The sequence below is a fragment of the Miniopterus schreibersii genome (genome assembly GCF_964146895.1).
Source record: "Miniopterus schreibersii genome assembly, chromosome: 2".
NCBI classification, from domain to species: Eukaryota; Metazoa; Chordata; class Mammalia; order Chiroptera; family Miniopteridae; genus Miniopterus; species Miniopterus schreibersii.
Window position 1 is genome coordinate 92,168,178 of NC_138102.1, and position 16,949 is coordinate 92,185,126.

The 16,949-nt window shown below is 34.4% G+C and overlaps 1 protein-coding gene across 4 annotated transcripts in view; it reads left to right on the forward strand.

The window, feature by feature from the left end:
* ALG5 (ALG5 dolichyl-phosphate beta-glucosyltransferase) overlaps positions 1-16,949 on the forward strand; it is a 49,716-nt gene that overhangs the window by 20,070 nt on the left and 12,697 nt on the right. For all 4 annotated transcript variants that reach the window (XM_081129707.1, XM_081129706.1, XM_081129705.1 and 1 more), the window contains exon 8: positions 10,744-10,803. In XM_081129707.1, coding sequence (XP_080985833.1) covers positions 10,744-10,803 — 60 coding nt within the window. The remainder of the gene's footprint in view (positions 1-10,743; positions 10,804-16,949) is intronic.

Below are 16,949 nucleotides of genomic sequence, written 5' to 3' on the forward strand. Positions count from 1 at the left end.
AGCAAAAAGACAGCTATCTCCAGGTAGGAAAAGAGCTTTCACCATGAACCAAATTAGCCAGCACCTTGATCTTGGATCCAGCTCCAGAACTTTGAGAAATAAATGTCTGTTGTTGTTTAAGGAAGAAAAAGGTAAAGGTTGAGTTTCACTCAGCATAATGCATTCGAGATTCATTAACATTGCTGTATATATTGATAATTTGTTCCTTTTCATTGTTAAGTAGTATTTCATTGTATGGATTCCCCAGAGCCTGTTTATTCAACTGTTGAAGGACATTTGGGTTGTTTCAACATTTGACAATTACAGATAAAGCCAGTATCAGCATTCATGTTAAAAAACAAAAAGTACAGGTTGAGAAAAGGAAGAAAATCTTTGTGCTACTCCTGCCTTTTAAAAGCTGTTTAGAGCCCTAGCTGGGTTGCTCAGTTGGTTGGAGCATCATTCCACACACCAAAAAGGTTGTGGATTAGATTCCCAGTCAGGACATACAGGAGAGGCAACTGATCAATGTTTCTCTCTCACCTTTCTCTCCCTCTCGCTCTCTCCCCTTCTCTCTCTCTCCCTCCCTTCTTCTCTCTAAAACCAATAAACATATCCTTGGGTGAGGATCTTTTTTAAAAAAGCCATTTAGAGAAAAAAGATGAATTTACCAATTCTGAGCTTTTTACCCCAATCTGAAAAGAATCAGACAAAGAATGAATAAGCACTTTAGGACAATATCAAACAGTACACCTGCCTACTATCCCACAGCATCTCAGCATTTCAGCAGAAGCAAGAAAATTGCTAGGCCTTTCCATTCTCAGGGTTTCAAGCTATGTTCGGGGCCAAGATCCATGTTATTTGATCCATTCCTCGATAGAGTGTACTCTTTTACAGGACAAACAAAATACCACAGCAGCAGGGAACCGACAGAACTACATAGAGCTCTAGGGGCTTCCCACGCATACACTCTTCCACAGGCCTTGAAACTCTAGTTCTGAGGGGAAAAATGGTACAGGGATATCAAGGAGAATTTACCTGTATCTATATGAAAAATACCCATGTTAATCACAGCTGCTACACCAACATATTGCTACAAAAAAAGAATTAAAGTTTCATACAAAGAAAGATCAACCCTGAAATGTAACCCAAGCAAAAGGATAAAATACATCAGAGTATTTTTGCTAAAGAAATAACACTTAATAAAAGTAATTCAGCAATATGGCATTTAGAGGCAAGGTGACAAAACAGCAGAATGATATTAAAAGAGAAATTACATAAACAAGGAAACAAATTGAGGTTCAAAATAAGGTCAGTAAATAGAACCTTCCATTAATGAAATACACTTAATTTAGAACTGATTATTATTATGTATTTGTTAAAGGAACCCCTATTTATTACCAATAACCAAGCAATAAAAAAGTAACTCATATATAAAACCCATTAAAGTAAAACCCCAAAAATGAAGTTTAATAATAATTACAAAAATTCTCCTCATATAATTCTTGAAAGAATTTGTTCTGAAAATACCCCTTTTACTGGTGTTATTCAGAAGAGTAGCTATTAGCCACATGTGGCTATTTAAATTTAAATTAAATAAAATTTTAGTTCCTCTATCTCACTGGCCACATTTCAAATATGTGTGTCTAGTAGCTAATTTATTGGCTCACACAAATAGCATTTCCATCATCACAGAAAGTTCTGTTGGACAGTGCCTCCTTATACAATATGATATAAAATTATTGGATATGTTATATATCCAATACTAAAAAGATATATCTTCCACCTTTTAGTAAATCATGATAAAGTAAAAGAAAAATTCAGCTGGTACAGATGTTGGGTGTAAGGAAAAATAGGTCACTGTCTCTGACTAAATAGTCAAGTTTTGCATGTTTTAAAAATTCTTGTGGCATACTAGTTGAAAATCGCTGTTTCACAGTATTGTTTTCACAGGCTATCCATTATGTTCTTAAGTGTGTTCTAATGTTTTTTTTTGAGCTGATTTTGTTTTTAATTGCAACAAAAAGAAATTTGCTATTACTACTTACCTATATTTCCTCTTAGAGTAACCAGGTCACAAATTCTGGTCTGATTATTCTTACGTGATGAACTTAAAAAAGATGCCTGCAATTCCTTCTTTGAAAATAATTGTTCTTTTAAGGTTTTAAACTGGATGTTCATAATTTAAATAGACCTTTGTATGACAAATAAATAAAATAGGACTTTACATTTAGTTCCAAATATTTTATTTGCATTATCTTTTTTAAGTGCAAAGCTTTTCTCTGAGTTCTTCAGTTTCCTAACCAGTAGTTATTCTACTACTTTTAACAAAAATGTGCTTAATTTTATAGTAATTTTTCTAAACAAAGTAAATAATGATTACTTGTTTAGTGGCTTAACTATTCGAAATAGAATCAAAAATCCCTAAACAAGCAAAATAGATGACAAGAAGTCTGTACACCATAATCAGAGTAATTCCTCACAGGCCATGACTTGGATCTTAAATTCTCATTTAGATATAGTTTCAACAAGCTTAGTTTTTAGCTTTTTAAGGCCACAAATGATTAAAGGCAACATATAAGAAATAGATATGGAATAAAATTACAAACTCACACACAACTCAGTCTGGAATGATTGCTAACTAATGACCCTGAATGTTCCTTTGCCTTCAATATAGTAATCCTTGGCCAAGTGTGGTTTTGATACAACATAGTTTCACATGTGTATGCATGGTCAAAAGAACATGGTAACTACTTTTTCCCCTTTTTTAGACCATGTGGGTAGGTCTAAGAGCCTAGTATATTTGTTTCACCCTCTCAACATGTGAGTAGATGACCAGACTTCCAAAAGGGATCCATCCCCTTAACGATAATTTTTGCTAAACACAGAAATTTTCATGAATTTAATACCCTCATAACTTTCAAGAGAGAATACACATATAATAGGCAGGAAAATAATAAGGCATCTCATCAAATAAAAGGAAGAAAAAGAATGATGTTGCTATCTTTTTTCTTTATTATAATTTAATTTACTGCATTGTAACTGTAAATGTTGAGTTTTAAAGAACTAAAACATTTGATTATGAGTAAGCATATCTGAATTGTTAATTCACAGCCTTGGTTGAGTTTGTGCAGATTGATAGTTGGAAATATGAATCAAAAGCTTTAAATAACTCACATCCATTGACCCCATAATACATATCCATTGACACAACTTTGAGAAATTTATCTTCAGGAAATAATTATGAATGTGTATAAAAATTTTCAAGGAGTTTTGCTTATTTTTTTTATATAGGAGTGTTTTTAATAAGAGGAAGCAACTAGAAACAATCTAAAATGTCCAATGTTAAGTTAAACTGGTTAAGTTGATTATATAGGATAACTTATTATACATAATTAAGTGAAAACAAATTTTAACATCTGGAGATATATGGATATATCTCTATATGTAAAATAATGGGTTAGCATCAGTTATCTCTGGATGGTGGGATGATGGATATCTTTTCAAGTTTTTTTAGACTAATTTTATTCTTTGCTTTTAACAGTGAACCTGTATTGTATCTAAGGGGAAAAGAAAGGATTTGTTTTTAAAGAAAACTGTTTTTAATAAAACTTTTTGTTAACTCAGTACTTTGCTTCATATACCATGTTTTTCATTTCTGCCCATTTTGGATGAATATGACTAATTTTACTATATGACTTTTTTTTTTTACTAATTTCTAAGTTATTTCAACATTGTCTCTGTATCTTGATCACATTTGTCTTTTCAAGTTCCTTTGCCAATTTCCACTTCCATTTCAGTGTGTTTCTTAACTTTGGATGTGGAGTTCAAATAAACTTAGGTTCAAATTCCATGGGAGCTTGGGCAATTTAATCTGTCCACCTCACTTTCCTCATCTGTGATATAAGGACAATGAGCCCAAGTTCATAATCTTGAAGTAATGATTAAATTTTTTTTAATGTTTTTCTAGTGTTTAGCATGTGTTCAGCAATCACTAACCATTACTTCTAAAGATTAACATTAATCTTTGTGCTTGATTTTCAGAATTAATTCTGATGTTACTATTTGTAATTGTTAATATGAGTTGTATTTACCTTGTTCTTCTAGCCTATTTCTCCATGAATAGTGAGAAAAGACTTGACTAAAGAAGTACTAGGAAAGAGAGATTCTGATTAAGCATTTCTTTCTAGAATACAACATAGTACTACTTTTTACCACTTTAAAAAGTCAGCTGTCATAGTAACTAAGATATTTACTTATTTGTTTATTTAATACATATATACATACATATATATGTGTGTGTGTATGTGTGTGTGTGTGTGTGTATTAACCAAAAGAAATTCAGAATACTCTGAAAGAGGCTTCAAAGAAAGAGAGACAATGTCTACATACATTTTCTAACATGGGTAATTTTTAAACAAGAATATCCTTCATTTCTGAAGAACAGCTAACAGTTTTAAGAGCTATTTAGATGAATTCCATTTGTTAAGATCAGTATCAGGGATTCAGTTCTTACATCAGAACTTCAGATATACAAAACTCTTACAAGCTTTTAGAGGCTCATGGTGAAAGAAAAGGGTATTTTAAATGAAAGCTTTTGGTTTTTATTTGTTTTTAGTTTAATTAAATGATATTTTAACTCTACTCAGTCTCTGAAAGGTGGAAGGATGTCCCTTTCTATCTATTGCCAGTAATGTTGCTGCTCTTTTTGGATTAAAAGTATTAAAAAAAAAAAAAAGAAATGAGATCATGTATGGTTAGCAAATTTAAAATGAGAATAATAAGCCCTGGCCAGGTAGCTTCGCTGGTCAGAGTGTTTTCCCATACACCAAGGTTGCAGGTTCGATGCCTGGTCACGACACATATAAGAATCAACCAGTGAATGCACAAATAAGTGGGACACCAAATCGATCTCTCTCTCTCTGTCTCTCCCCTTCTCTCAAATAAATAATTTTTAAAAACAAATAAAATGAGAATAATTAGTATTGGCAAGAATTTGATGAAATAGTCAGTCATGCCCTGGCTATTCTGGCTCAGTTGGTTGCACATCATCGGTGCACCAAAAGGTTCAATTCCCTGTCAGGGCACATGCTGGGTTGTGGGCTCAATCCCTGGCAGTGGGCATGCAGAAGGCAGCCAATCAATGTTGCACTCTCACATCACTGTTTCTCTCCCACTCTCCTTTCCTTTCTCTCTAAAAATCAATTTAAAAAATCTTTTTAAAAAATAGTCAATCGTGTCCAGTTAGTGCAAATATAAGGAACCTTTAAAAGAATAATTTGGCCCATATACATTACAAAACATTCATATTTTTAACTTAGCATTATTCTACCTCTATGACTTTTTCCAAAGAAAGAAAACCAAAATGCAGTTAGAATTCTATATTCAACATTTTTTAGACCCCATTGTAATAACATGAAATTAGAAATGGTCAACATATAGGTAAATAGTGAATATATGGTAATCTATATGGTGAAATATTAGGTTGCACTTATAATTGACACAAAAAAGAGAGACAGAAACACAATACTACTATGACAAATTCTTGTAAAATAAACCTAAATTTTACCAAGCCTCTAACTCTTAACAACCACTTACAGGAAATACAGAGGACAAAGGAACATGATAAGTGTAACGAGGGGGAATTCAATCAGCAAAATCTAAAACCTAGGAAACTCTACAGCAAATTTATATGGTTTCTTCAACAAGTACATTAGTGAAACCTCATTTCTTAAACATCTCCAGCAATTTGATTCTTGACTTTACAACCTTTTCATGCTGATACTTGTATGATCAGTCACAAGTCTCTCAGGCAACAACCAAACGAAAGAATGTGCAAGTATGAGTCAGGTTACCACTAAACCTCGCATTGTTAACATCTCAGGAAATTGTGCCATGAATATTCTCATGTTTGTTTGCTTTTGTTGATGCTTAGTATTATTAATTACATACAGTAAGTCACCATGAGTCCTAAGAACGTTAGTGCTAGAATGAAAGTAAAAAGAAAAGTTGTAAGAACAACAATAGAACTTTAAAAAGAAATAATTACAAAGTATGATAGAGGTGTTCACATGTCTGATTTGTACATTTCATTTCCTTTTTGTTAAATTTTCACTTACATTTCATTTGGTTTTTCAAGTGTTTATAGATTAAACAGTACATTATATATGTACTGTATATAAGAAAGGTTAAAGCAGGAAATCATTTGGGGGTCTGGAATGGATTAATTCAATTTTCACTGTTTCTAATGGGAAAAATAATTAGGTTTTCAAACAAATCTCTCTTCAAATAGCCTTCCAGAATAAATTAACTTCAAGAACCGAGGTTCCACTGATTAAGAAAAAAAATTAAAAGGTAGGGGGAACTCAGGGATAAAAGAAATGCCAGCTAATTTAAATGAATTTTATTTGGCTCTTGATTCAAACAAACTAAAAATATTTATAATTAAGCAAATTTGAAAACTAACTACATTGACGGTGTTAAGCAATTATTAATGTTTCCACTATGATAATGATATTGTGATTGAAATACATATCAGTTCATAAAATTATATGCCTAGAATTTGTTTCAGTATAATCCCAGGTTGGTTAGAATGGTAGTGGGGGGCTTTAGAGGAAGCAAGGTTGGTGATTGGCATTGTGTTGATAATTGTTGAAGCCAGGTAGTAGGTACATAGGGCTTCATTTTCTTACTCTCTCTACTTTTGTGTGTGTTTGAAAATACCTACAATAAAATGTTCAAAAACAATGAACTTGAATATGAGAAATTTTAAGATTACTTTAAATGAAAAAGAGCATGATATATATGAATAAATTTCAGGTATGATTTTTGAAATACAAAGGGGAAAATATATACAAAAATGTTAGCAGTGGCTGCTTTTAGGTAGTGAGATTATGCATGACTCTTTTTTTAAAATATGTTTGTATTGATTTTAGAGAGAGGGGAAGGAAGAGGGATAGACAGATAGAAACATCGATGAGAGAGCACCATCAATCGGCTGCCTCCTGCACAGCCCCCACTGGGGATCAAGCCAATAACCCGGGCATGCACCCTGACCGGGAATCCAACCAGTGACCTCTTGGTTCATGGGTCAATGCTTAACCACTGAGCCATGCTAGCCGGGCATGCATGACTTTTCATAATAAAGTTTTATAGTATGCTTATAAACTTATATGCTTGCCACTTACTTTACAATGAGCACTTTTAAATTTTATTCATTTTAGTGAATGGTTCCAAATTCAAATGTATATACAGTGAAACTACTCTTCATTTTTCAGTCATCCAGTTACTCCCAGAAGTTACCAGTGTTATCCATTTCTTGTATATTCATTTGGAAGATGTATATATATATATTCTTTTAAACATGCAAGTTGTAATGCACTATACACTGTTTTGTTGTTTCCATTTAACAATACATCAGTGTTTCTTCATTCACAGCTTCTTAGCTAGTCCCTTTGGTTGGACATACAGGTTTACTGCTTCAAACATTACTGAATTGATTAACCTTGCATGAATGTCAATTTACACACATGTAAGTTTATTTATAGGAAGAATTACTAGATGTGGAATTGCTGGGTCCAATTACATATATATCTGTGACTTTGATAACAGTTTTCAGATTGCTGTCCATATAGAGTAAAAACTGATAGGTTTTATTTGCATTGCACTTGGTGTAAATGTGATTGAGGATCTTTCCAGTTTTTTAAGAGCTATTTTCACTTTCTCTGTTCATAGCCTTTTTCTCTTTCCAACTCAGTTATTGAGTAATGTTCTTAACAATTTGTAGGAGCTCATTATGCATTTTGGAAATTAGCCTTTTGTCTGTAATATAAATTACAAATATTTTCCACCAATTTATTTGTCTTTTTAAAAATATTTTAATATATCTTAATTGTTGAAAATATTACAAATGTCCCTCTTTTTTCCCTCACTGATCCCTTCCAACCAGCACCCACACACACACACGCATCAGGCCTTCACCACACTATTTGTGTCCATCGATTATGCATATATGCATATAAATTCTTAGGTTAATCTCTCCCCACCCACCCCTGCCTTCCCTCTGAGATTCATCAGTCTGTTCCATGCTTTTATGTCTCTGAATCTGTTTTGTTCATTAGACTCCACATATGAGTGAGATCATGTGATACTTGTCTTTCTTTGACTGGCTTATTACACTTAGCATAATACTCTTCAAGTCCCACCTTGATATCTCATAGGGTAAGGAATCTTTCTTTTTTACAGCTGCATGGTATTCCATGGTGTAAATGTCTGAGAAGATGTTTCATATGATTTCAATCTTCTTGAACTGGTAGAGACTTGTTTTGTGTCCTAACATGTGGGTCTGTCTTTGATAATGTCCCACGTGCACTTGAGGAGAATGTATGTTCTGCAGCTTTGGTGTGAAATGTTCTGTAACTGTCAATTAAATTCATCTGATCTAGTGTGTCATCTAGAGTCACTGTTTCCTTGTTCATTTTTTTGTCTGGAAAATAGAACCAAAAAGAAAAAACAATTAAAAAACAGGAGGACAGTTTAAGGGAGCTGTGGGACAACATGAATGTAACAATATTCTCATCATAGGAGTGCCAGAAGATGTAGAAAGTAAGCAAGGGTTAGAGAACCTGTTTGAAGAAATAATGGCAGAAAACTTCCCTAACCTGGTGAAGGAAAAAGCCACACAAGTTCAGAAAGCACAGAGAGTCCCAAGCAAGAAGAACCCAAAGAGGCCTATGCTCAGACACATCTTAATTAAAATGTCAAAATTTCAAGACAAAGAATCTTAAAGGCAGCAAGAAAAAGCAGTTTCCTACAAAGGAGCTCCCATAAGGCTGTCAGCTGATTTCTCATCAGAAACTCTACAGGCCAGAAGGAAATGGCATGAAGTATTCAAGGTAATGAAAAGCAAGGACCTCAAACCAAGACTACTCTATCCAGGAAGGCTATTATTCAAAATAAATGGTGAAATAAAGAGCTTCCTGGACAAAAAAAAAAAGCTAAAGGAGTTTATCACCACCAAGCCAGCATTGTAAGAAATGTTAAAGGGACTACTGTAATAAGACTTTGTAATAGAGAGAAAGAGAAACATAGGCATAAAGAAATAAAATGGCAACAGGTAAGTACAGATCAGTAATACCTTAAATATAAATGGATTAAATGCTCCAATCAAAAGACATAGGGTAGCTAAATGGATAAGAAAACATAACCCAAACGTATGCTGTTTACAAGAGACTCACCTCAGAACAAAAGACTCACACAAGCTGGGGGGGGGAAAAACAAAACACGTCTAGAGAACTTTAAGGGAAAGATTGACAGCAATTTATTTTTCTTTTAATGTTTAATATAGTTGGATTTTGTGGTTCTACCACACAACATTTTTTTTTTAAATTTATTGTCAAATTGATCTATTCTGGGTTTTCTGTGCTTTTGCCTTCCTTGAAATTTAAGCATTTATTTCTATTTTACACTTAAATATTTGATGTGTCTGGAATATATCCTAGTCAGTGTGAGGCTCAGGTCCACTTTAATTTGGTTTCCAAATTGCTACTAAGATGCCTCACAGCATCTTTTTTCCCTGATTTAAAGTGTCATCTTTATCATATTCTAAGTTAAGTACCCATGTGTTTTTGCATATGTATGTTACTGGCCTCTCCATATGTATGTTACTGGCCTCTCCATTATTGTATCTTTATATTTTTAAATGCTCTGCAGATAGTCCTTCCTCACTCTTAGAATTTTTTTAACTCTTCTTGTTTCTTTATTTTTCAATATTAACTTTCATATCAGCTTGTCTAGTTTAAAGAAAAATTATTTTGGTATTTCTATTGTTATGACTTTACAGTTAAAGATTAACAGGTAACTTTGACTTTTTAGTGCTGTGGTCACATCCTCTCATCTGTGATCATGGTAATCCCTTCTATGTGTTGGGTTCATTTGTTTCCCTTGGTAGCATTTACATGTTTCCTTTATTTAGGTCTTGCTACATTTCTTTGTAAAATTTATTTCTAGATTTTTCTTTATTGATGTTATAAATGCCATTTCTTCCATTGTACTTTTGACTGTCTGTATATGAAGGCTAAAATATTGTGTGTGTGTGTGTGTATATATATTCAATTTATACCCAGTCATTGTTTTAAAAATTTTGGTTTTTAAACCTGTTTTTATTTATTTCAGAGAGAGGAAGGAGGGGAAGGGATAGAAACATCAATGATGAGAGAGAATCATTGATCTGCTGCCTCTTGCATGCCCCCTCCTGGGCATCAAGCCTAAAACCTGGGCATGTATGGTGACCAGGAATCAAACCATGACCTGGTTCATGGGTCTACGCCCAACGACTATACCACACCCTCTGGGTACCTCTCATTGTTTTAAATTCACTTATTTCTTCTAATAGTTTTTCAGTTGTTATTCTTGGATTTTTCAGAATGTAGTGATTTTATATAAAATGATACCATCTGTAGATAACTCTAATACTACTGCTTTTCTTTACAGTTACATTAACATAGTATTTTTAATCAGAAAAAAATTTAAATTATGAATTTTGAAGTAATACATGCCCCTTTAGCCTTGAATAGTATCCTCTTAGTAAGTACAATTAGGCTTCTTGAAGCTGTACGTATTCTGAACTCCTCAATAAGCCTTTAAAGATATTTAATGTCACTTTCTCAAAAAGTTTATAAAAAATGAAATACTCACTTTGAAAATAAAATATTTTTATTAATGATATTTAAATATTGAAACATTATTTAATTGCTTTTTCTTCAGGATCAAATGGCTATTGCATGCGGATCTCGAGCTCATTTGCAAAAAGAATCAATTGCTCAGGTGAGGCTTTCATTAGCTGAATAGATTAGTAGTTCTTTCCCTTTTTACACATACAGTAGCACAAAATAAGCTTTTATACTTAATCTCATAAAAATTAAGTTCCTCTGAAAAGAAAAGAAAATTTATATTTTGGAAAGTTTATGAAGGACTGACACTTTTAGGAATGACTTTTCTTTTAATGAGTACAAGAAGAATGTAGACTTCACTTTGACTTGGAATATAAGCAGCTTTTTTTGATTTTTTTTTTTTAAGTCACAAAGAAAACATCCCCATTCAGCTTTTCCAAATAATGCACTTTGAACCTAACAGCTTTTAGTTTTTCCATATTGGCACATTTAAGTACTATATTTTGAGTTTCATTCAAAGTTTAAATTTTTTTTAACTTTATTCTTCTTAGAGAAACACTATATCTTAAAATTTGACAAATTGTAACTGCCCCTTTTAGGATATTAAAAAAAAAATTGAAGACAAAATATTCTTCATTTTGTACTTTGTAGAGTAGGCTAGAAAAGCTAGAATGACTTGAAAGATAAGTAATATTAAGGAGTTATCGTATGCAATGTTTTTGGTGGTTCTTAATTTTTTTTTTAATATTTCATTTACCGTTAACATACAATATTATTAGTTTCGTGTGTACAACTTAGTGATTATGCAGTTTTTTAATTTTTTTCACTTAAAAAATATAGGCCTAGTATATCAAGTCCAGTAAGTGTTCATTATATTCTTTTTTTTTTTTTTAAATATATCTTTATTGATTTCAGAGAGAGGTAAGGAGAGGGGGAGAGAGATAGAAACATCAATGATGAGAGAGTCATTGATCGGCTGCCTCCTGCACACCCCTGACTGCGGATCGAGCCCGCAACACGGGCATGTGCCCTGACTGGGAATCGAACCCCGATCGCCTGGATCCTAGGTCAACGCTCAACCGCTGAGCCACACCCAGCTGGGCTCCATTATATTCTTAATGGTTCATTGAATAGAGTAGTCGAGTGGATTAAAAATCAAATTGTATTTTTTAGTTCAAGGTCAAAATTATCTGCAGAGTTTCTTTTTTAAATGCATACTTCTCGGCCATTCGCAGACACTAAATCAGACTCTAGCCATAGGGCTAGAAGTCTGCATTTTTTAAAATTTCCGAGGTTATTCTTATGCATACCAGAGTTTGATAACTGCCAGAATAAAGGTATCAACCTTTCCCTCGATGATTCTGAAATAAGATACTAAGAAATTCTAATTTTTTTTTTCCAAGAAAAACTGATGGCAAAATATAATATAATATAAAAATATCAATGCAAACTAAAACATTTAATGAAAATAGGCTAATATTAATTTAGTGGTTTTGTGAATAAATATTTTCCTTTAAAAAGTATATCAATGTAGGAATAAAAGGACAGTCTACTTGGTAAAGGATAGAGATAGATTGGAGAAATGGGAAACAATGATTTGGAAGCTATTGAAGTAATCAAGGCAAGAGATAGTTGAGGCCTGTATTTATCATTGTTGGCAATATAAAGGAACTGTGTTTTTGTTTTGTTTTTAATGCTGTAAATTCTTTTTTACTTAGAACTCCCACTAGTTGAAAATTCTTTGATTTTTTTTTTGATTTTTTTTTTTTAGAATAGTATTTAAATGAGACTGTGCTGTGGTCTAAATCTTATTTTACCCAATACTGGTTTTAGCCAGATATCAAGGGCTCTATCTCAGTGTCTATGGACTTATAATTTATCTTGTCATCCATCCACCCCTCTATCTCTAAAATTGATTGGCCTGGCCAGGTAGCTCAGTTGATTAGAACATTATCCTAATACAAGGTTCAATCTCTTGTCAGGGCACATACAAGAAGCAACCAGTGAATGCATGGGTAGAACAACAAATCGATGTTTCTCTCTCTCCGCCTCTCTCTCACTTAAAATAAATAAATAAATAATTTTAAAACTAAATGATTGATTTAGTGCTTTTGGACCCCACAGAATTGGCTTGTACTCTATAGAAAGGATAAATTGATCCACTGACTAGAGATCTGCTATTGTCTACTGCAAATACTATGTATAACTGCTGCAGCTCAGAAGGCTTGTAGTTCAAGTCCAGATGATCTCATAGAACTGCACCTTTTTTTTTCATTTTTGAATCATTTTTATTTTTTAATTACAGTTGACATACATTATTTTAGGTGTACACCCCAGTGATTAGACATTAAACTTACTAATTGATCATCCCAATAAATCTTGCACCCATCTGACAACATGCATAGTTAATAGAATATTATCGACTATATTCCCCTATGCTGTACTTTACATCCCCATGACTATTCTGTAACAACCAATTTGTACTTCTTAATCCCTTCAGCTTTTTCACCCATCCTCCTAACCACCCCTCCCATCTAGTAACCATCAAAATGTTCTCTGTATCTATGAGTCTGTTTCTCTTCTACTTGTTAGTTTTCTTGTGTGTGTTTTTTTAGATTCAATTTTCAGTGGATATGTATTTATTGCCATTTTATTTATATTTTTAAATTTTTTTTTCCTTCTTTTTAAGAATACCCATTAACATTTCATATAATACTGGTTTGGTGGTGATGAATTCCTTTAGTTTTTTCTCATCTGGAGGGCTTTTTTATCTGTCATTTGATTCTAAATGATAGCTTTGCTGGGTAGAGAAATCTTAGTTGTAGGTCCTTCCTTTTCATCACTCTGAATATTTCTTGCCTTCTGGCCTGCAAAGTTTCTGTTGAGAAATCAGCTGACAGTCTTATGGGAGCTCCCTTGTAGGTAACCAACTGCATTTCTCTTGCTGCTTTTAAGATTCTCTCTTTGTCTTTAACCTTTTGCATTTTAATTATGATATGTCTTGGTGTGGGCCAGTTTAGGTTCATCTTGTTTGGCACTCTGCAATTCCTGGACTTTTATGTCCATTTCTTTCACAAAGTTAGGGAAGTTTTCTGTTATTATTTTTTCAAATAGGTTTTCAATTTCTTGCTCTCTTCTCTGTCTGACATCCCTATGATACAAATACTGGTTCACTTAAAGTTGTCCCAGCTCCTTAAACTATCCTCGTTTTCAGATTAGTTTTTCTTTTTGCTGTTCTGAGTGGGTGTTTTTTACATCCTTATATTCCAAATGGCTGATTTGATTCATGGCTTCATCTACTCTACTGTTGATTCCCTGTAAATTATTCTTGATTTCATTTAGTTTATTTTTCAGTTCTGACTGGTTGTTTTTTATGCTGCTGAGGTTCTCACTAAGTTCATTAAGCATCCTTATAACCAGTGTTTTGAACTCTGCATCTAGTAGATTGCTTGTCTCCATTTTGTTTAGTTCTTTTTCTGGAGTTTTGTTCTGTCCTTTCATTTGGAATGTTTGTCTCCTTATTTTGGCAGCCTCCCTGTGTTTGTTTCTGTGTATTAGGTAGAGCTCCTACATCTCCTGGCTTGGTAGAGTGGCCTAATGTAGTAGGTGTCCTGTAGGGTCCAGTGGCACAGCCTCCCTGATCACCCAAGCTGGGCCCTCAAGGTGCAACTCCCATGTGGGCTGTGTACTCCCTCCTCTTATACTTGAGCCTTGATTGCTGTTGACACATCAATGGGGGGGATTTACCCCCAGGTCAGTCAGCTGCAAGGACTGGCTGTGACCACCCACCACTGACTTCCAAACACTGTGGATAATCAGCTGTGTAGGGGCCTACCCCACACAGCAGGACTTACTTCAATGGGACTGTGGTGCCCGCTGAATCTGCCCCTTGAGTGTGTCACTTGTGAAGGTGGTTGGGTGATGCTTTGATGTGGTCTGAAGCTGTCCACTAAGTGCACTGGCTCTGCGGCCTCCCCAGAGGTGCAGGCCAAGGTCAGCCACTGCCTTTGTTCTGCCTGGGGCCACCCAGCATGAGCTACAAAGCAATCTGCAGATGGCTGCTACTTGCGCTAGGCTTGGAGGTGACCAGTTGAGACCAAGCTGTGAGCCAAGGCCAGCTGCTGCGAGTATCACCCTGAGGCCACTTAGCAAGAGGTATGGGGCATGCTGAGGCCAGATGCTGCTTGTTTGAGAGATTTTAGGAAAGTCTGAAGCATAAGCCAAAACAGGCTGTTTGTACGGAAAAGCCACTGGAATCAGCTTAGGTGGACCTGAAAGTTGGGTTCCAGGGGCCTCAGAATCACCAGGGTGGGGCACACAGTGTGAGCCATGTTGATGGAGACTCAGATATGGCTATCACCTGCCAGCTCTGTAGCAGGGAGGGTTCATCCAAGGAACAGTGGACTCTGCCAGCACTTCCGTCTGGGAGAAAGCTGTCCACCCAGCTCTTGCCTATATGCTGGACAATTCAGGTCCTTCCCATATGTCTCTGGTGCCTTTTGACCTGATACCCCAGTACTGGTGCTCAGAGCAAGTGAATCTGAGTTAGTCTGTGCACAGTCCCTTTAAGAGGAACTGTCTGGGACTGCAGCAGCCTCTGTCTCCCTCAGCCTCAATCCCTGCTGGTTTTTACAGCAAGAAATTATGGGGACTTCTCTTCCTGGCCCTGGAACCCTGGGCTGGGGGCCAGGTGTGGGGGCTGGGACCCTTCGCTCCACAAGGGGGACCTCCACAGCCGAAATATTCCTTTCAATTTTTATCTGCCATGTGTTGGTATCGGACCAGCCCATTCCACATCTCCACCCGTTCTATCAGTCTGGATTTGGCTACTTCTTTAATTTCCTCATTGTAGGACTTTCTTTCAGCCAGGTTTCAGTTGGTTCCGAATGATGGTTATTCTGTAGTTTAGTTGTAATTTTGATGTGGTTGTGGGAGGCGAGTACTGCTTTTACTTATGCCACTATCTTGCCCAGAAGTGAGAACTTCCAAAACTATATCTGTCTTATTGAAGGTCTTTTCCAAGAAACAACGCATCCTTCTGCTACATGTCTAAGAAACTGCAGCATGGCCTTCCATCTCTGAGCCACTCAGGTTTTTTCTGAATGTGTTATAGTTAATATAAACCCCTGTATGGTAACACTGAAAAAGTTATAAGAGAATTAATAATCAAAATAATGAACGGTGAGTTCAATAGCCTAATTGCATAGTTTCCAGACTTACCTTTTCTAAATACCTTTATACATATTCTTAGTTAACCCTACTATGTGTTCTCTCTTTGAAGTCAAACATCATACATCACTGATGGAGTCTTTTAGCACCTTTAAATGTATTCATATTCCCGTTTGTTCTGTGTAACAGTTATAACAATAATGTTTATATTATCTGGGTATTCTTGAATTTGTCATCTTTAAAGGATTCAAGATAGAATCCATTACTGTTTGATGTCTCTATATATTCTTTGAAGAAGTCTTGGGATGTCTTTGAACTTCTTATTTTAAGATAATGAAATTACGAGTCAGCTTTAAATTTCACCTAAATTCCTTGTTTCTATTTCATAAACATTAGAGAGATTTTTGTTGTTATTGAAGTAGTGAATGTCTTTTTTCCTTCATGGTTTTAAATGTCTACTAGAAGTTCGTATAATGCTTTTCTATGACTTCGTTAGCTTTAACTAAGTCTGCCCTATAATATATTTTCAGATTTTTTTAAATTTAAGATATTTTGCCACATTTTAAAATTAAAGAAAGATTCTCTTCTTTGTAGTTTATTGTTATGCATTTAAACATGCTACAAATCAAATTTAAGGTATTTATGTGAACTCCACGTTTGTAGATTTTAAAAAATAGCCATTATCCTAAAACAAACTAAAATTTATTCATATCCAAGCAAAAGCGGTCACGAATATTTTTATTTTATAATTAGTAAAGTCACCTAAATCACATTCAAGTAGAATAGTTTATAGCTATTATTTTTCTGCCTTTTAATTTTTATTTTTCTACCTTTAAATTTCTATTTGTTCCTTTCCTAACCATAAATGCTCTTTTGGAGGATTAATCAGTCAACCCGTATTTATTGGAAATATTTTATATGGAAGGCACTGAGCAAGCTGATGTGAAATTCCCAGAGTATTTTGAGATGAAGTTTCTGCTCTTTCTATTTAGAGAAGTAAGAGATAATTACATCAAAACATAACTAGTGATTCTAGGTGATAAATGAGACATGTTAGATCCTTTCAAAAAGTTTGTTTTACATATGTTATGGATTAGTATTTTATTCTTCCCTTCTTGCCCTATTTAATAC